Raw genomic sequence first — 19,573 nt, forward strand, 5'->3', positions numbered from 1 at the left:
ATATCAGCTCATTGTAAAAAATACGGCACACTCGTTTCCTATTCATTATTTCTTCCAGATGCATATCTGACCTAATCTCTGTTTCTCTTCGCTTCTCTCCTTTTCAATATCTTTTTCTTTGCTCGCCTATATACCCAAGCCTTATGACCTGATTCTCACCTGTTCGCCATGTCACCTCATCTTGGTCTCCTACAAGTCCTCTCCTTCCTATTCCTTCTTTTAGCGACACAGGCAGTGACGGAACACACTTCAAACTGGGCTGTTCTCGTTTCCACGTCTCGATTCTGGTTCAACTACCGCCATCTTGCAAATGTACTCTCGCTATATCGCACCGTCAAGCGGCTGGGGATCCCCGATTCGCAAATCATCCTAATGCTTCCCGATGACATGGCCTGCAATCCTCGAAACGCTTTTCCAGGGACGGTCTACAGTAATGCCGATCGCGCAGTTGACTTATACGGAGATAACATTGAGGTAGACTACCGAGGCTACGAGGTGACCGTGGAGAACTTTATCCGTCTCTTGACCGACCGACTGGACGAAGACGTGCCGCGGAGCAAACGCCTGGGCTCCGACGCTGGAAGCAATGTGCTCGTTTACATGACCGGACACGGAGGCGATCAGTTCCTAAAGTTCCAAGACTCGGAGGAGATTGGGGCCTGGGACCTGGCGGATGCGTTCGGCCAGATGTGGGAGAAGAAGCGTTATCATGAGCTGCTATTCATGATTGACACTTGCCAGGCTAATACTATGTACACCCACTTCTACTCGCCAAATATTATCGCGACAGGATCCAGTGCGCTGGATCAGTCCTCGTACTCTCATCATGCGGATAACGATGTCGGTGTTGCGGTGATCGACCGTTGGACATACTATGTGCTGGAATTTTTAGAAACTCAGGTGACAAGTGCCAATTCAAAGGCGACACTGGGAGATTTGTTCGACTCGTACGACGAGTCGAAGATTCATTCGCAACCGGGCGTTCGGTGGGACCTCTTTCCCGGCGGGGAGCAGGAGGGGCGCCTGAGAACAGTGGTGGACTTCTTCGGTAATGTTCAAAATGTCGAAGTCGAGCATGCGAATGCCACTGAGCCCGGCTCTCTGAAGGAGGACCTCATCGAGATCGCTCGACTGGTGGAAAAATGGCGCAAGCGTGACCGGGACTTTGCGTCTCGCAGGGAGCCACTTCATGAGAACAACACTGATGCACTTCCGTCCTCTCAGTCTACAAAGGCTGGAAATGTCGTGCCAGTACGCATGGCTGCTGAATCTTCTTGGGAAAAGCGGCTCGTTGGAGCATCTGTTCTGGGCGCATGTGCCGCAGTCTGGCTCACTGGATCGATCTTGGGCAGGTCCTCGGTTTGATCATGATAGTCGTCTCCGGTCATATCAGTAATCCAATGTACCTGTCATGACATCTCCTTGTGTAGCCTCGTGTAGTTTATTGGATAATTCGCCCAGCAGGATACTAGACGACGTAACAGCCGCGGCGGGTAATTGCGGTCTTGGTTTACAGAGCGACTGCATCAGTACTCGATCTTCGTCAGCGCAGCATGCTGCACCACACTTCGGGAAGGTGTTATGTAGTCACCGCCTGCCGCATGGCTAAGCTACTGCATACATGGAGGACTCATGATGTACGCGCCTTTGCGAGTTCCGGGGTAGGGATTGGAAAAATAATCTGGAATATTCATGGTACAATCATTTAGCAAAATCCACATCCACCCTGAACGTTGAGCTCTGCGCTCTGGCAGGATATATGAGATCATGTCCTTCAAGATAGGCAGCGGTTCACAGCCTTGCTACAGAGTACAAGGCGCCCCATTTCCTTTTTTATCTGCACCTATGGCCACGGATCATAGTGTGCCTGGATCAGACCATCGCTGCCAAACACCGCCACAAAAAACCAGAACAACTTTACTCATACTAACACCAAAAATTGCCTTCTCTTCATGAGTTCAAAGTATCACTGTGCTGGCTGCACCGCATTGGCCTGTAAACCCTTTGCTCCCTGGTCTACTGTAAATGTGACTCTCTCTCCTTCCCTCAGAGTTCTAAAGCCCGTTCCCTGAATTGCTTGAAAATGCACAAAGATATCTTCGCCATTCTCCCGGGTTATAAAGCCATATCCCTTTGTCTCGTTGAACCATTTCACGGTTCCCGTTTCTCTCTCGCTCATTTTGGCTCAACTAAGGTAATAGATGGTCAAAAATCATTTTCAATTTTCAAGGGTATGAACATCGCACTCTGTCGATTCAACAGTCAGGTCCAGATCAAGCTTCTGGACAAGTATAGGACTTGCTTTGCCCAGAGATGTGGGCCAGATAGGAGAAGTCGGTAGAAAGACTCAAAAGGTTGCCTAAATGGTTCAATATCTCCCGAAATCAGTCAATATGATCGACGCGTTACACTAGCCAAGTACGTTTCTTGAAGGAGAAAACAAGTCTGAAAGGGCTCGAAGACAAGAAATAAAAAGCTGGCGGGGGGGTGGGGGTGGGGGAGGGAAGATATAAGGGAGTTCGTCCCTGGCCTTGAAGTGTCAGCGTCATCGTGGACACAAGGCATTGCAGCAGGCGGCAAGAGACAGAATGCTATTGGGCGTACGGGAAGCCCAACTAAGGGAAGGGGCACCAGTGTCCTTGGCTCTCGTAACCCAATGTCGTCCTCCGCGTGACGCGAACTCCCACCACCCGAGCTTTATTGATACCTTATGTTTAGTAAAGTTAGAACTGTAAGGCTGACGCTGAATACGAAATCTTACATATAAGTGCTATCCCTTTATTGGCACTGCCAAGATAATTCATTTCAATTAGCAGTGGGTTCTGAGAAAGCTGCCTTTGGGATGGAAAGATAGCTATCAACCGTACCGAGACAACTTCGCTGGTGACGGCAAGACGAAGCCGAAACGATTACACGAAGTTCGAAGGGATCTCAGTAGAGGAGGGGCTAGGGCAGCCAGACGATGCAAAAAGGTTGGCCAGTGCCGGGCTCGATCCCGCGACCTTATCGGTGTTAACGATATGTGATAACCAACTACCAAAAAAGGGCGCTCATTGAGGATGCGCTTGGATTTATGAATACTCAAGACAGAGCATCCAACCTGCGATGGGTCATCGGTTGTGTTTGGGTGGCGCGATGTTTCCTTACTATATGTAGCCATCTGGTTTCCTTGAACTTGATTTTTCAGGAATATTAAAAAGGCAAGCTGGTTACTGCCGTCCTGAGCTTTGATATTCATGGATTTTCCGGTTGTTGTTGTCCGTCTCCAATGGATGTTCGGAGTGACCGAAGTATATATATTCACTGTACCTTGCTTCAGAGCTGCCATACAATCCAGTTACCCACACGTCGGTCAACACACGACCTTAAATCAACAGAGCAGGCTACTACGCATACAGGAGGTGCCTATTGCAAACAGAATACAGGTGAATCACCTGTACAGCTGGGAACATCGACTGAAATCGATAGATGGTCCAATATCCCCCAATATGGATATACAAGAGCGTGCACGTGACCACGCGCTCCGTCTCGCGTCTCGCGCTTCGCGAGAAACATCATAACTCATCCTTCAGCACGCCGATTGAGAACCGGGCAACGAGCTTCACGACCATTTCACTATGGTCTTCAAGCCATTCAAACCTCCTCTGATCAGGAAACAGCCCAACCCGTCCGTGTCTAATGCACCCGCGGCAAGCGGTACCCCCGAACATCGCGAACCTCCAGCCAAGAAGCAGCGGTTGGACCCAGAAATCACTATTCATAGTGATTCGCTAGGCCGTTCATACACCACGCCGAGCCGCAAGCCTCTCCATCAAGTCATTAATGCAGGCAGCTCATCCAGCGAGAGCGCGACTGGTGATGATTCATATAGGGACAGATACTACAACGTGCTATGGTAACTATCCGGGCACTATTTAAGAGATGATCAAGCTAACCCGACACCTGCTGTAGGCGAAAACCGTCCACCAAGAAGAACAAGACGTGGGATGGGGACGGTATCATCTCTACCCGTGACGGGTATCTCTACCTACAGGACATATCGGGAAAGGATATGGGACGGGTGATGCATGGATCCCGACTTGAAGCTGGAACCGTACTCTCGATAGGAGGCAAAGAAGTTGAGATCGACTCGGAGATACCGAGGAAGGAGTACTTAGCCGGAAGGCCATTTCTCGAGAGAAAGGACACCACTAGCCGCGCTGCCGCACCGGCACCGCTGAAGAAGACGTTCATGCCGTTACTCGGGAACCGGAGCAGTACCTCGCTTCCGACAACTTCAAGTCAGAAGAGCCAGGGCGGGAAGACAGGCAGCTTGCCTCTGCCAAACCCGGCATCTAGACCCAGTTCTATATCCAATGCATACAAGAGGCCGCTACTAGAAAACACCGTCGTTCCCGCGGGGCCTGTTGGGAAGCCGGTTCCACGCCATGACCCGAACCAACCCGGAGCGCTGGTCATGAAGCGACCGCATTCAGTGCCCAAGGGGAAACAAATCGTTGACGTTGTTGTCGATCCAATTCTCTCCAAACACCTGCGGCAGCACCAACGCGAGGGCGTCCAGTTTCTTTACGAGTGCGTTATGGGTATGCGATCGTTCAATGGAGAAGGCGCTATACTCGCAGATGACATGGGCCTGGGGAAGACTTTGCAAACGATTACGCTGCTCTGGACTCTGCTGAAACAGAATCCGATCCACGAGAGCCCTCCAGTGATCAAGAAAGCTCTCATCGTTTGCCCGGTGACTCTGATCAACAACTGGAGGAAGGAGTTTCGAAAATGGCTGGGTAACGAGCGTATCGGTGTATTCGTCTTTGATGATAAAAGGAAGCGTTTGACCGACTTCACCAAGGGCAGGGCCTATAGTGTCATGATAGTGGGCTACGAGAAGCTTAGAACCGTTCAAGAAGGCCTAGCAAGAGGTGCCGGAGTCGACATAATTATCGCCGACGAGGGCCACAGGCTGAAGACGCTCCAGAATAAGAGCGGCCAAGCTATCCAGTCACTGAACGCCACAAAAAGAATCATTCTTTCTGGCACACCAATCCAGAATGACCTGAAGGAATTCTTTGCAGCAGTGGATCTGGTAAATCCAGGTATTTTAGGGAACTTCAAGGCCTTTGTCAGAGAATTCGAGGGGCCTATTGTGAAGAGCAGGCAGCCGGAGGCAACCAAGAAGGAGATTGAGAAAGGCGAAGCTAGGAATGAAGAACTGCGAGAGCTCACTTCCAAGTTCATGCTACGCAGGACGGCCGACATCCTGGCGAAATATCTGCCACCGAAAACAGAATACGTCTTGTTCTGCAACCCGACCTCCACACAGGCCAATATCTACAAAAATGTGCTCGCCTCTCCAGTGTTTCAGTGTGCCATTGGCAATTCAGAAAACGCCCTGCAGCTCATTACCATTCTCAAAAAGCTCTGCAACAGCCCTTCGCTACTGTCACCTAAGACTGGAGACGACAAACCCAGCGAGACCATCACAGCGCTTTTATCGTCCCTGCCTCCGAATCTTTTACGCCACTTCACCCCTTCATGCAGCGCAAAAATACGTGTACTCGATCAGTTACTCCATAACCTACGCACGTCGACGTCTGAGAAGATCGTCCTCGTCTCGAACTACACTTCGACGCTGAATTTACTCGCAAACCTGCTCACCTCGCTCTCCCTGCCGTTCCTGAGACTAGATGGCTCAACGCCAGCGCAGAAAAGGCAGGCCCTCGTAGAAGATTTCAACCGTCTACCCCAAAATCTCTGTTTCGCGTTTCTCCTCTCCGCAAAAGCAGGAGGCACCGGGCTGAATTTGATAGGCGCAAGCCGCCTTATCCTCTTCGACGTTGACTGGAACCCAGCCACCGACGTACAAGCCATGGCGCGGATCCATCGCGACGGCCAAAAGAGACACTGCCGGATCTACCGCGTCTTGCTCAAGGGAAGCCTGGAGGAGAAAATCTGGCAACGCCAGGTAACCAAGATCGGACTGGCAGACAGCGTCATGGAACACAAAAACAGTGTGGCTCAATTCTCAAGGGAAGAGCTAAAGGATCTCTTCCGACTCGACGAGGCGAGCCGCTGTCAGACGCATGAGCTTCTGGGCTGCGACTGCGGCGGTTTAGGGCAGATGGCCGGTCCACCGAGCGACGACACCAGCATCCCAGCCACGGATGCTGAGGACTCACCGTCCAGCGACCTCTCGGACACGGATTCTGAATTTCCCGACATTCCCACACTCATCAAAGCGTCCCAACTCAATATGGAAGAACAAGAGCAGCGGATTCGTTCGCATTTGCGTGATGGTCGTCGAAGCCGAAGCCACAAGGGCAAACGACGGAACGACGGCACTGGGGACGAACCAGCCAAACAAAGCCGGATACAACAATCGCTATCCCATTATGTGCATATAGACCCTGGTTTGTTGTCCGCGGCGACGGATGAAACAGTATGCGATATGCAGGCCGCAATTGATGACGACGACGTCCTTCTTCCCTTACTCAAAGACGAGGATAACAGAGTCTCGTTCATTTTCAAAAAGTCCAGTACTGCAGAGGCGAAAGGAAACAGGCCCTCCTCGCCGGTGGTCGTAGATTAGGAGATTAGAGCTATACAGTATGCGGCATAGAGAGAAGTATAGAGAGCATTTGCATTAGATTCAGGTTATTTGATTACAAATATAATTATATCACGTTGATATTTCCATTATTCACGATCTCTATGAAATTGTTACCTGGGTTCATCTATCTCATGTACCACACATGCAAATGGAATAGCGACCCAGCAAAGAAAAATAAACTGAAGGGGGTATGATATGCGCAATAAAAAGAATCCTCCGCAAAACAAAGTAGAGAAATAGAGCTTTAAAGTAATATAAAAACGCATCCGATCTCTGATATGATGAAATGAAGAAATCCGATATCCTCAAACATCAAACATCCTAATATCTAAGCTTTCCAACAAGTCCAAACGTGTATGCTGCCTCGGCTTCACTCTTCATCTGAATCATATATACCTTCGAAAATTTGCCTATGACACCACCTTCTTTTGGCGTGGCTCCGTCATTAGCCTCTGGGATAGACACGGCAATACCGGTCCTTGCGACACGTTCGAAAGCGCTTTCACCCAAGCAAACATCGAGCAGTACTTCGCCGCGTGTTTTGCCACGAACGACGATGCGCTTCTCTGGTTCGGTGGCCTGCCGAGGCGAGACGGATCCAGAGGTTGGCGGGCTACCTTCGTCGGCGCCGACACTGGTATCACTGCGTCTACTGCTAGATGTGCCTGGACGGCGAGATGCGGAGCGAGCGGGCATGATTGTGAGTCTGGCAGCGCCCATATCACGCCACTTCGATTGAGTCTCGCGCACGTACAGCCGAATCTTGGCGTTGGACAGGCCGATTCCATCCGCGCCCTTCATGGCAGCGGCTATTCTGCCGATGCCGGAAGATGAATGGTGCGAACCAGAGCCGGCAGAGCTTGAGTGCAGGCTATCCTCCTTTGCGCTTCGGGAAGTGATTGACGAGCGCGAGAGATTGAACATCTTGCTTCCGGTTCCAAATTTCTTCAACGCTGAGAACGCGCTACTCATGGTCCCAACACTGCTCTCAGAGTGGTCGGCTAGCGATCGAGGCGAATTCGACGCGCGGTAGCTCTTTCGGCGTTGGGGCCATCCGAACCACCTTCCAGTCTTCGTTGAACGTTCCATAGGAACGGGCTGGTTCGCAAAAGGGCCACGTGCGTTTTGCAAGGCAATGTAGGTTGGGTTGTTGATACGTGCCTGATTTATGAGACCGTACAGCGCCTCGCACTCGTCTGCATTCCGAGAACGGAACATGATATTGTTGCTCCAATTGATCTTCGATTTCTCAGTCGGAGGCGAACGAACGCTAATATCGATGGCTGTACCCCGCCGGATGGGCACCAGTGGTGTGAGCTCGAGGCCAACTAGCAGCTGTCCTTTATTTCTATGCTCTTCACCATCCACGTCGGACATGGCCTTGGAGTTCATCTCACACGCCTCGATGAGCCCAGGGCTGACTACAATCTTGCAGTCAGTGGGAGCTACAGCTTCCCATGTCCCTTTTTCGGACCATGCAAAGACAGAGGCAATGGCAGTAGAGGATTTTGTGGGCTGCGAAGGAACGGATCTATATCCACCCTGAGATGCGGAATTCGAGGGTGATAGCGAGCTGTTAGATGATGCGGCCAGTGTCGATTTGACAAGGTTATGTGCATCGACAGGAGGTAATGAGGAGGCGAGCTCGTCCTCAGAGTCTCCATCCGACGTGTCCGACGCAGTGTAATCCGAATCCGAGTACATGTCGTAGCGTCGCACGGTGGACGTGTCTGAATCGGAGTAGGTGTCCGATGCTGTAGAAGGCTCATATTCGTGCTTCAATGGCGATGATCCGCGCCTTCTCTGTCTTACATTGGTAGGACTGAGAACAGGGGTGTTCGGTAGACTCGACCCGGTGGAGCTCGGTGAACGACTGTGTGGAGGAGGTGGCGGAGGCTCCTCGTCATTCGTTTGACTCGAGTCGGAGTTCGATCGAGTGTGACCCTTGCTTTTCGAGGGGCTTCCTGGTAGACTGTACGAGTCCACAGGAGCGTACTCCTCATCGTCTGATACCGATGCCAATGACTCAGTTATGTAACTTTGACTACTGCCCTTTCTGATCTTGGGTATGCTGGGCAGGTCCATTGAGGGCACAGACGATACTCGCGGAGATACCTGGTCAACCGTGTCTCTTATGGGAGTCTTCGGAGATTGCTGCTCCGTGTAAGGCTTCTTTTCGCGAACGACGACTGGTGAGTGGACAGGCTTCTGATCTTCGTGACGATCCCGACCTGAAGTCGCTGACGCCTGCTCTTTGTCTGAAAGCGCATCTTTCTGCGGGCTTGACGGGGAGTTTTCTCCAGGTCGGTGAACTCGCTTAGCCTTCGATCGTTTCAGGCCTGCTGACGCTCCTTCATCAATTAGTTGAGTCCTGCGCGGGTCACGAGCGTGGAGTATTGATGGGGTAGATTGTGGTGTTGAAGCATAATCCGACTCGCGAGTAATTGCAGAGTAGACAGATGACTCGATAGCCGAAATGGTCCCACAAACAGTGCTGGGTTCCGACAAGGACTCCTTAGGGGTTGAAGACCGCCGAGCGGTTCGCGATGTGGGCCTTTCTCCAATAGGTATATCCATACTTGTAGGACTAGGTGGCGCTTTTTGAGCCGGCGGTACATCGCTTGAAGGAGCCGTTTGCGCTCTTTGTCGTTGCTTTGCTCTCTCAATGAAGCTCTGGGTCCGACAGAGGGCTGGCGGTGGTGGGTTCACTCCCAATAGTTGAACCCATTCAAATGCTACATCCTCTTCGTCGATCCGTAGCGATAACAATTCCTGCCACGCTTTCATCTGTCCCGGAGGGCTACGCAACATGACCACAATCTCCCCCTTGAGGTCTCCATTACGCGCAGAAACGCACGTCAGGTCCATTGGAGGGAACAGCAGCCAACGATCCGCGTGGTCAATTTCACAAATCAGCAGATCCCCGCCCGGCCCGTTATCTGGGCCATTGTCTCTTAAAAGAAGCTCCGCCCGACAGTCTACGACCTGGCCTGTAGAATGATACAGAGACAGATTGAAGAAGTCACGGGCGCGGACGTGTCGAGTCTTGTCGATGGTCACATCAGCAAGGGCTCCTAGGGTCGCAGGATCACGCGCACGAGTTGAGTCGATACTGGCAGCGGATTCATCTTCAAGTCGTGCCCGCTCCTCTCTTGCGCGGCGACGAGCTTCCGTGACCAGATTCTGATAGACCGAGGATATCTCTTCGGCTTTAGCAGACGGCGCGAGCATGTTGATGCCCTTGAAGGTCTTCGCAAGGTACTTCAATCGCACCAGCGGTCGTTTGAGCAGATAAGCCACATCCACCTTCTCGCCTTCACTGTTGACCACGTCACCATTTTCGTCTCGAGCCATTCCCTCATCCAAGCTCTTCGTATCAGCATTCTGGACGACCTCGCCCTCTTCGAGAGGGGCCAAGTTAACGATAACGTCTCTGAAGCCTAATCGCCAGGCCCGAAGGTATTCGCGGTAGACTCGCTGAGCTCCCTGGGCCCAAGTTAGCAAGGAATCCGAGTTATCTTGCGGAATTCGCTTATGCAGCGTCTTCAAACGCTCGATGGCCACACCCATATCGACTATCGGCTTAGTAAAGTTCAGCTCGTCTTTCGGATCAGTTGATGGTCGAAAGAGACCCGCCGCAATAGCCGAGTCTGACCTTGAGAGGACGCAAGTCAACAACACAGGTATTACGCCGCCGACGAGAGTCTTGAGCTCGCGCATGTATTTTACCTCGTCGGCCGCTAACTCCTTCAGCAGGTCAGCGACGGTAGCATTGGTTGCGCGGCTCTTGTTCGTTCTTAGACTACGAGCAGAGCGTAAGCTTCTACTGCGCGTATTTGGAACTGAAAGTACAGACATGAGATCATCATGTGTGGTGAGTCGCCTCTTCAACTGAGAAGAGACAACTGGAAGCGAATTTGGGTCAAACTGATCTCTCTCCTCCGCATCATCTTTGTTCTGTGGCGGTGTTGGTGCGGACTTGTCGTGAAGAGAGCTAGGTGCAAGTGCCTGTGATTGCCCATCATCGCCTGCACTCATTGTTTCGATCGAGGCAATAGTTGAAAGTCGATGGAGGCCTGTGCTGGGAATGGGTCGTTTGCGGATAAGAGGAACAGGAGCGTTATTCCCCGATACCTCCGAACCGTCGGAGAAAGGCTGAGTATCTGTGTCATGATCATCTGCCTTTAGATCTGCATCACGGGTGGTAGCCTCCTTTGCACCTGATGATGACCTGCTATGCCTGTGTTCGCTGGACTTCTTTCTGTGGGTGGGAGAAGAGTCATCTCTCAGCTGTTTCGAGGAAGCTTTCCTCTCCTCAGATTTCTTTCTCTCACTGGAGGCTGAGCCTTCACTACTTCGCCCATGTCGTTTGGATGTACTCCTCCGACGACTCTCGCTCTCAGGAGACGGTTCAGAATCTGCGCTGCGATCATGTTTGTCTTCCCGTTTATGTAATGGTTTCGCTCGGTTCGTCCTAGTGTTCAAGGGTGCAGGAACTTCCACATCGGGATCCATGTCTTCCAGGAACGGATCAGAAGTAGTGGAGAGCCAAGCCTCAATTTTGGAGCCCCTAGTAGGAGCCGGCTTGGGAGGCTCCGGTCGCGCGAACATTTTGCGCGACTCATCCAGCATATGCCCGAATATACCTCCCTTAGGGGGCTTGAGTGGCGCGCGAGACTTCGGCGGAGTCTTAGGGCCAGGACCTCGTGCCCGCCTTCTGGAGAGTTCCGAGAAATCTGCTTCACTTGCTGCCCAATCCGTATCGTCCTCAGTCACTTCTCCCTTTTTCTTGGAACTTTCCAGCGGCTCCAAAGCGTCTCCACACTGAGAGCGATTTGCCGTCCCTGGCCGCGACGTAGACTTCGAAGACCCCTTCTGTGGCACCTCGTCCTCAGTCTTGCTCTCGGTCGCCGAATCCACATCTCGAGAGGCTCGAGATTTCCTACGCTCCTTGATAGTCGAGTCGGATGCGCCTCCAGCTCTGTCCCTGTCGCGGCTGCGTGAGGATGGCGCCGATCGCTCTTCTCCATCTTTCCGACCTTCCTTTCGCCCCAGTCTAGGAGATGGTAACGGATCGTTGACTGTATACTGGGAAATACGCTTCGGGGGTGGTAGTTTCGGCGTTGGGGTTTGAGTGGAAGTCCGGTTCAGCTTCCAATGCTCATCGCTGATCAGGCGTTTTCTGGGAGTGCTGTTGCTGCGCTTCCTCGTAGCACCCTTAACGGGCTTGGGTTTTGCTTCGCTCGTCGAATTTTCATCATCGTCCTCGAAGTAAACAACATCGGTGGCAGTAATGACCCCGCCTCCCTGCTGCTGCCACTTACGGACCTTCTCCCGGACAGAATTGGTGTCATATACTCCCAGGGGCACTCCAATATCTAGAGGTTTAGATTTCGTCGGGGAAGATTTGGCACTTCCCCCACGGTTGGAGGGGCGATGCGGAGTGGCGGGCGTCGACGGCATCGATGTCTGCTATGATGAATGCTGACGATTAGCATATTTCTGCAGGTAGAAGCAGTTATCCGAGACATAAAATTGCCGCCACGAATTTCTGGAAGGTTAATGAGACGATTCGAGGTCGAAATCTGGGGCGAAAGAATGTTTTGTTTTTTCCGTATTTTCTGGGAGCCAGCAGCGACCCCAACGACGTCACGCGGGCCGCTTGTTTGTTTATCACGGGAAGAGAGGGGGAAAAAGGCTCACTCACTCACTCACGGCTTGTACAAAAGCATTACAGGATTGGGATCTCAACTAGTTGCGGAAATTTGAACACACAGAACAAACAGAGATATGAAGAATAAATAAAGAGGCTTGAATAAAGACCACAGTCAACAGGCGGTCAAATGATGGGGGCAGCAGACAACTGTAGAGGAAACTTGTTAGCTAGGTAGGGCTCTAGTCCGCTGCCGGCTGGGTCCAAGTGACGATGGTCAGCTGGGGAATGCTATGTTGCTAGGAGTACCTCTCTACTCACAAGAACAAGTGATGGTGATATGATATGAAAGATCGACTGACCCTGGTTGACAGCGATGTTGAACGAGTCCAAAGAAATGATCTCCTCCTCTGGAATTCGACCGATCCAGAGCTTTCCGCGTGTGGCATATCTCCCTGAGTAAGGTTCCAAGTCAGTAAGGTACCTACTGATGCTGCCCGGGAAACGTGCAGGATCAGCGCTAACTTCCAACCAACCATACTAAGGCGAAGTGGTACGGAGTAGATAAACTAAATCATCATCTAGGTAGTCTAGCAGCTCTCTTTTATTGTCGCACTCCAATTAGCTGGACTCGTTAGGTAGATATGAAGGAATCGTCAAGTTCTGTTTGTTTCACTTGTTTCTGGCGTTATTGTCATTCATACGTATATACTGCCACGATTTGTGTATCCACACCTAAGTCGGAGCCCAACCGATGGTTTGAACAATCCATGGCAACACATTCATCCATAAAGTCTTTAATTTCTGTATTATTATCTAGAGTAATTGGCCGCAATCAGATAATGACAGCATAGTACATGCGCCCTCTCATACAATTATCACTTGCTACTTCAAAAATGTCTAGCGAGGTAGCTGACCACGCGTCACCAAGTGGGTCGGACAGGCTTGATCTCAATAGCCTCGTCAGGCACATTGGATCGCATTGATTTACACCAATCCATGTTCCAGTCAAGTAACTATGCCAAAATTATCGAGCCTTTCCATCTGCAGACATTCGCTGCAAAGCTTTGAAGGCACTGGAGATCGCCTTGATACTCTGAGAAAGATAATCTGTGACAGAGATGAGTATGTATCGGCCTCAACGCCCGGGGCTTGGAACTTACAGAATGGGATAACAATCCAGATGAAGTTCATGAGAAAATAGTAGATCCAAAAGTAGTACGCTTCAGGTCGGCAGTAAGACCGTCCATGGGCATAGTGATCGTATAAGCTCGTGGCATAGTACAATGTATCACCGTACAGATGGCTCATGCAGACAATCAGCTGTAGTGGATGACGGAGTGAATGTTGGTTGAGGATTAGGTATGATACGAAGAAGCACAGAGGGCCCCAGATGAGCTGTTAGCCATGGTCAGTCGTCCTGAATCAGAGAGCCTCGCCTGCGTAGTATGTATCATGGCACGTACCACTGTCATCGTCTCCAGGCACAGAACCAACGTGTCCGATGTCATATATCTCGAGTCAGATAGCGAATATTCCTTCCACATCTGACCGAGGAAGTCCTGCGCAGAAGCCATGTGGGCATGGTGAATTATGAAGTAGCCTTCAAAAAAGCAATGTATTGTCCCGGCTGCTTGAGCGGTTAGAAGGCCACTGTTCAATTATATGCATGGGTTAGAAGTAGGGACCTTACAGAGAACAAACCACAGAATAGCAAAGCGGTCTGTCTTTGGCAGACTTGGTCGTAAGAAGCTGATCCAAGTCAAAGTTCCTCCTAGAATGACTGAGGTCGCGATACTGGAGGTAGCGAGGAGGCGCTGCATTGAAGTCTCATTGGGAGCATATTCCTTAATATGCGCATCCAAAGGATAATAAGGATGAGAAGAGACCTGACTACTCATAATTGCAGAGGAGTCAATGCGCGAAGAAATTGACCTTGTCTTCCGGTGTGGGATAAATGGTGGACTGCTGTGAGAGCTTGAAAGCAAGGATGGATATTCTGGCAACGTCTGGTTTTGTATATTCACTTCATGTTCATTCACAGCCTATGATCAAACAGCCGCAAAAATCACCTGGCTTTGGAATCCCTGAAGAAACAGTCTGATCCTAGATGCTGAGCCCTTTCATGAACTTCTAACTAGATATACCAGGTCCACCAGCATAAACAACTGGTGGATGCTCCCACTTACTCAACATGGTTAGCCTTAATTCCTCAGGCAGCAACACCTCCTCGGGTTTCTCCGCAACGTAACAGGGTGCCCACTCTGTTCTTGAATCGCGCTTAATCCTTCATCAACCACTATAATTTGTCAGTCCTTTCAATCACTTCATGGAGCCTGGAAGCTCCTTGAACAAAGCGCATTGTTCCCATGGCTCCTGGTCCTTTTAGGAGAAAGCCTCTGGGGCTCGATGTACCCCGCAACCCTACTCCTGACTCGCCGCCTGGTATTGCGGCGCTATTCGTCATCCGCTTCGATATCAAGGCTGGGTGAGCTTTACCATCAGCTTGCTTGTTTCAGTGCAAATATGTGGCCTATGGCGACTGACTACGAACAATGACCTAGATACGTCATCTCATGGAAACGTACCATTCCTGGAGGTAAGTGATAGTTATCATCGAGCAGTAGGAGCCACTGAAACTGACGTATCCGGGTCTCTAGTCGAGATAGAAGGAGTTGTCGAATACAAGTCGCTTCCATCGGGTCTCCATAATGTCTCTGAGGATCTAGTGTACGCTGGCGACCCGATTGATCGCCTTCTATGTGCTAATCGATTGTCTTTGCGTAGATATTTCGTCCATGAAAAGTATGCCGGTATCAGTTMATTCGTCAACCAACCCGCGGATGAAGCAGAGCGCAATGCGCAGATGTTTGCCGTGGGGGTTCTGGTCCCCCTGAGTTTTGGTAGACTCGGGAAGAGTTGGAGGCACGCTCCAAGGCTAAAGGAATTGGCAGGGTGGGTGAGATCTTTTATTCCTCGCAGTACTGTCTGACATGCTTCATGCAGGATCTATGCCAAGGATATGACAAATACGCAACCTTTGTCGGACTACTGGGATAACTTTGAGATACGTGTGAACGATGCATCGACCATATCTGCTGATTCTCCTCTGGAATCACCTGTCGGCCTCCGGTTCAGAGACCGACCGGACAGCTTACAGCGTAATCGCGCATTCAGCGACGCAATAGTACTGGAAGCGTCCAGGCCGGCCCTAACGCCTTTCCATCCAGCGTCGTCACTTCCCGAATTTCTTGACTCTTTCGGTCCTTTGATATTCCCATTGTACAGAGCAGCATTATTACGCAAGCGTATTCTTTTCATGGCCGAGGCGCCCGTCCATATACCCTGTAACTATGGTAAATGAATCCCCCCCCCTTTGTTGCCCGCATGCCTTGAGCGGTCCTTGCTAACAAACGCAGTATATGATTTGTCGCTGTTAGCATCGCTTCCAAATTACCTTCTTCCACTTCTTCCACCTGGCGGTTCACTTCCTCCCCGACCTCGCCCGCTGTTCAATATCGGTATCCACGATATACCCTACCTTTCATCCTTCGTGAACGTCTCCGTCACGACTGAGCCCGATGCGGCTTGGATAGCCTGCAGCACAGACAGTGTGCTGAGCATGAAAAGCGAGCTCTTCGACGTCCTGGTTACTCTGCCTCCGGCACATGCCCGGAGCGCGGCCCAAAAAGTCTTCCCTAAAATCTCCGTCTTGCCTAACCGAAAAGCGCAGCATAACTCGTCCCAAGCAATCTACCTGAAAGCCACACAGCGCGACGCGCGTCGCTACACCATCCTTCGTAAGGGCTTACGCCACGTCTCCTGCGATGACACTGCATCTGGTGAAGACGAGGACTCCGATGCTGCGTCGACATACTCATCCAGTCCGGTGGTCGAGCCCCTGTCGTGGACACGTCTAGCCTACACATCCTTCATCTGGTGGGCATCCGCAGGCGAGAAGCGGGAAGGACTTACGGAAGAAGAGGAAGAAGAGCACCAAATGGAGCAAGACACGCGGCTCCTAGCCAGCGTGGAAGCCATGCCGACGCCGTCCTCGGGATCTCTTGGCCGCCATTCCATGCAAGCGGAGGATGCTTCGCAACCTCCCGAAATCGCACTGGTCGCCTACTTCCGTCGCCTGACGACCCAGCTCTTTGTTACGTTGTCGGACGTGATTGCCCGTCAGGATAGTGGAAACGAGGAACAGGATGAGGATATCGGCGCCCCGTATGAGGATGAACCGGAGGAAGCGGACGCCGAACCCTCCATTTCCGTTGGCAGGGAAGATTCGCAGGGAGACGACTCGGAACGCCCCTTACTGCCATCTGCCGCCAAATCTTCACCTGAGGATGACGAGCCGGTGACTATCACCTCCGAGGATATGACGGAGATGGGCCTCGACGTGTGGAGCGCTTCCGACCGTGTCTTTGTCGAGGAGTTGGTGCAGTCATGGTGGGGTCGCAAAGCCTACATTGATAGTGCGCGCATTAAGTGCTGTGGGATTTCGATTGTCTGATGAGGCGGTTGACGACTGTCAATATTCGCCTTGTCATGGTAAATATCCATTTGCATTTTGATATATGTACAACGTTAACCTCAACGGACATGTTCGGAACTTCAAATGAGGGAGAGGGATCTCATTCATAGTATTTGGTCGGGTTCGTAAAAATTATGTGCTGGTAATCATATAGCCACTGAAGCAGGATTCTATGTACCATAAATATGCTTGACAAAAGAAAATGGGGAGATCATGCAAATCTCAGAATGAATGTGAGGGTGACATGCAAGTAGAGCTCCGCTGAAACATAAGCAAACAAAAAGAGCATTGTCCTTTGCACCCCAAGTATCGTAAGCCGTCGTTATATACCCGCAGAAGAAGTCCAAACTCGGTCAGCCCGTAGTGATCCAAAAGAAAAAATAGTACTCCCCCAAAGCAAGAAAGCTCCTTTTAATTAGCCCGAGAAAACTCAAAATCAAACGCCAGCTCATTCAGACATCAGGGTATCAAACGAAGATCGGTCAACAATCGACAACAGCTCAACTATGATGTGCCTCAGATACCAATATAGTCTGTTCACGTCACGGAGGAAAGAGGTTTACCGGCGGAACATCCTGACCGGAGCGCTTAGATCTCGTCGGACAGCCTTATCCCCGTCAGTTCTCACTGCCGAGTTCTGAACGGCAGGGATTCTTTGCGCACCCCGACCCGGTGTGACACCCCCTCCTCCGGAGTGAAGGGTGGCCTCATTTGCACTGACGGATCTTTTCACTGTATTAGTCTTCCCTCTTCGTGCTCGAATTTGCGCTAGAGCTTGTTCTCTATCGATGGACGTTCCAGGCAGGGGAACAGAATGAGGAGCGAGCGCACCATCTGATTCTGTAGGCGCATTGCGATTATCTTCAATGCTGTACGGTGGCGAAGGAGAATCCCAAGGGACTCTGATATGAGTTGGCGATGGTTGGAGACCAGGAGCGAAAGGTTGGACTGAGTCTTCTTTAACTTGCACCATGGGCTCAAAGGACGTCTCGTGCCGATTAACATGCCTTTCTTCGAAAGGACTAACGAGCAACTGCTGCGCTGACAGGCTTTCGCGGGAGATCGACGATTCGAGCCCGCTTAAAGCTGTGCCTTGGGGTTGCTTAGGAGGCGATCGAACTGGAGACGGGACTGATTTGAAAGTTCCCGTCACGGGCGAGAAAGTTATCAAGAGTTCCTCTGGTTCTTCTTGAGGCCTTGCCTGCTCCGTAGGCCCAGACCCCTGCGACGGGTTGCCAAAGTGTGAATGATGTTGGGCTTTAGGGCCACGGATGTCATGGCGGTCTTCTTCGATGATGTTTTCAATCTTGTCTTGCGCTACGACATCTTCGCGGGTTGCCGCATGGACTTGATTGGTCTGTTCCTCTTCTTCTGCAAGCCTGCAGGAGCATCGTTTGAATTCACATTCCATTCTCAAAAACTCAATCATGTCCTCGGCATCGAGTCTCATTTTTCTCTCATGCTTGAGCGCTTCTTCCAGGTCATCGATTATCTCTTGCTTAGTGTTTGTGGATAGTGTATTTTGATCACCTTGCCGAGGTGTCACATCCGAAAGTCTTAGTCTCTTTGGAGGAGTGTCGTGCGCGGTGGCCTGATCTGTAGATTCCACAAGCGGTGAGTGCGTCGAATCCTCGGCAGGCCGTTTTGGTCTGCGAGGTGCCGGGGTGAGCATAAATGCGAGATCTCCTTCCGCCAGCGACAGTCTTCCGATATTGTCGTTACCCATTTCTTTTGCTCGGGCCTCAAGGCTGTCTGAGCGACGATTGGCTTCAACATTGCGCAAGCGTCCTTTAAGAACTTCCAGCTCTTCAGTCAAGCCAGCAAGCGCGTATGCTCGCTCAAATGCCTCTTGCTTTGCTTGCTCCTTCGCTGCTCGCTCGCAGAGAACGTCCTCTTTCAATCCTTTGGTTTCCGACCTTGCGTGTTTCAGCTCCTCCTGCAATTTTACCAGAGCGGATCCCGCGCGAAAAGCCTCTTTCCTTGCCTTCCTAATCTCTTTTTCAAAGACTGATCGTTCGTGCGCCTGTCGTTCTTTGGCTGCTTGAAGTTCTTCTAGCAATGATTCGAGTCGCTCGCTTATGCGACGTTCTCGTGATTGTGCCTCGGAAAGCTGAGCGGAGACACTAGCTAGAGCAGATTCTGCCTCTTCGCGACCGAGTAGTGCTCTCTGAAGCGCTGCCGAAGTACCAGATGATGTTGATGGCTGTGGTGTATTTGCCGGGCTGTTTCCACGAGACAGATTGTTCAAGTACGCTACTCTTGCCTGAACGTCGGACATCCCCCTTGTCTTCTTTCGTTGCTGTATATCCAGGATATCCGATTGCCGCGATGGTGAGCTAGGAATGGTCTGTTGTTGATTCATCCGCTCAGGCGACAGTGGGTGGAGTATTTTCGTAGGGCTGGACAGAATAGGGGAGTCCATCGCGAATAGCTGCTGATGGGTGTCAGACCAAAGGTGATACGGTCCGTCTGGTGCTAATCAAGCATGACAATCGCTGAAAGATTTGCGATTGTAGGGTATCGCGGTGGAGGTGTGCTTGGGTTGAAACTTGGATCTGATTGTCAGGCCTTTATCGAACTGACGCACCCCCAACACACACACCAAACATGTTTGTTCAGTTCTTGCCTCATCTGGTAAGCGTCAGGTGACTGTTGCTCTGGACAACAAATCTATACTCTATTAGGCATATGGGTCTCACGTGTTTGATAAGGACGCGCTAAGCTTGATCAGGCATCCAGCTCCAGATAGTCTGTGCTTCATGATGCGATAACAGTT

General features: G+C 51.1%; 6 protein-coding genes across 6 annotated transcripts; 3 read left to right on the forward strand and 3 right to left on the reverse strand.

Annotated features, from left to right (window-relative positions):
* Window positions 1-168: 168 nt before the first annotated feature.
* On the forward strand, window positions 169-1,365 carry Asppvi_002341 (GPI-anchor transamidase; the record flags this gene model as incomplete). Its single annotated transcript, XM_043298330.1, has 1 exon — window positions 169-1,365. The coding sequence occupies one exon, from the start codon at window positions 169-171 to the stop codon at window positions 1,363-1,365; it is 1,197 nt and encodes a 398-aa protein (XP_043154265.1).
* A 2,252-nt stretch (window positions 1,366-3,617) lies between these two features.
* Asppvi_002342 (DEAD/DEAH box helicase) lies at window positions 3,618-6,586 on the forward strand (the record flags this gene model as incomplete). Its single annotated transcript, XM_043298331.1, has 2 exons — window positions 3,618-3,895; window positions 3,952-6,586. 2 exons carry the CDS (start codon window positions 3,618-3,620, stop codon window positions 6,584-6,586), a joined length of 2,913 nt encoding a protein of 970 aa, XP_043154266.1.
* A 342-nt stretch (window positions 6,587-6,928) lies between these two features.
* On the reverse strand, window positions 6,929-12,070 carry Asppvi_002343 (uncharacterized protein; the record flags this gene model as incomplete). Its single annotated transcript, XM_043298332.1, has 1 exon — window positions 6,929-12,070. One exon carries the CDS (start codon window positions 12,068-12,070, stop codon window positions 6,929-6,931), a length of 5,142 nt encoding a protein of 1,713 aa, XP_043154267.1.
* A 1,217-nt stretch (window positions 12,071-13,287) lies between these two features.
* Asppvi_002344 (EXPERA domain-containing protein) lies at window positions 13,288-14,161 on the reverse strand (the record flags this gene model as incomplete). The annotated part of the gene is made up of 4 exons (XM_043298333.1): window positions 13,288-13,370; window positions 13,424-13,658; window positions 13,727-13,890; window positions 13,954-14,161. 4 exons carry the CDS (start codon window positions 14,159-14,161, stop codon window positions 13,288-13,290), a joined length of 690 nt encoding a protein of 229 aa, XP_043154268.1.
* Window positions 14,162-14,629: 468 nt separating this feature from the next.
* On the forward strand, window positions 14,630-16,776 carry Asppvi_002345 (uncharacterized protein; the record flags this gene model as incomplete). The annotated part of the gene is made up of 6 exons (XM_043298334.1): window positions 14,630-14,748; window positions 14,825-14,859; window positions 14,921-14,990; window positions 15,048-15,215; window positions 15,267-15,616; window positions 15,680-16,776. 6 exons carry the CDS (start codon window positions 14,630-14,632, stop codon window positions 16,774-16,776), a joined length of 1,839 nt encoding a protein of 612 aa, XP_043154269.1.
* A 580-nt stretch (window positions 16,777-17,356) lies between these two features.
* On the reverse strand, window positions 17,357-19,219 carry Asppvi_002346 (uncharacterized protein; the record flags this gene model as incomplete). Its single annotated transcript, XM_043298335.1, has 1 exon — window positions 17,357-19,219. The coding sequence occupies one exon, from the start codon at window positions 19,217-19,219 to the stop codon at window positions 17,357-17,359; it is 1,863 nt and encodes a 620-aa protein (XP_043154270.1).
* Window positions 19,220-19,573: the final 354 nt, after the last annotated feature.

Source organism: Aspergillus pseudoviridinutans, assembly GCF_018340605.1.
Source record: "Aspergillus pseudoviridinutans IFM 55266 DNA, scaffold_2, whole genome shotgun sequence".
NCBI classification, from domain to species: domain Eukaryota; kingdom Fungi; phylum Ascomycota; class Eurotiomycetes; order Eurotiales; family Aspergillaceae; genus Aspergillus; species Aspergillus pseudoviridinutans.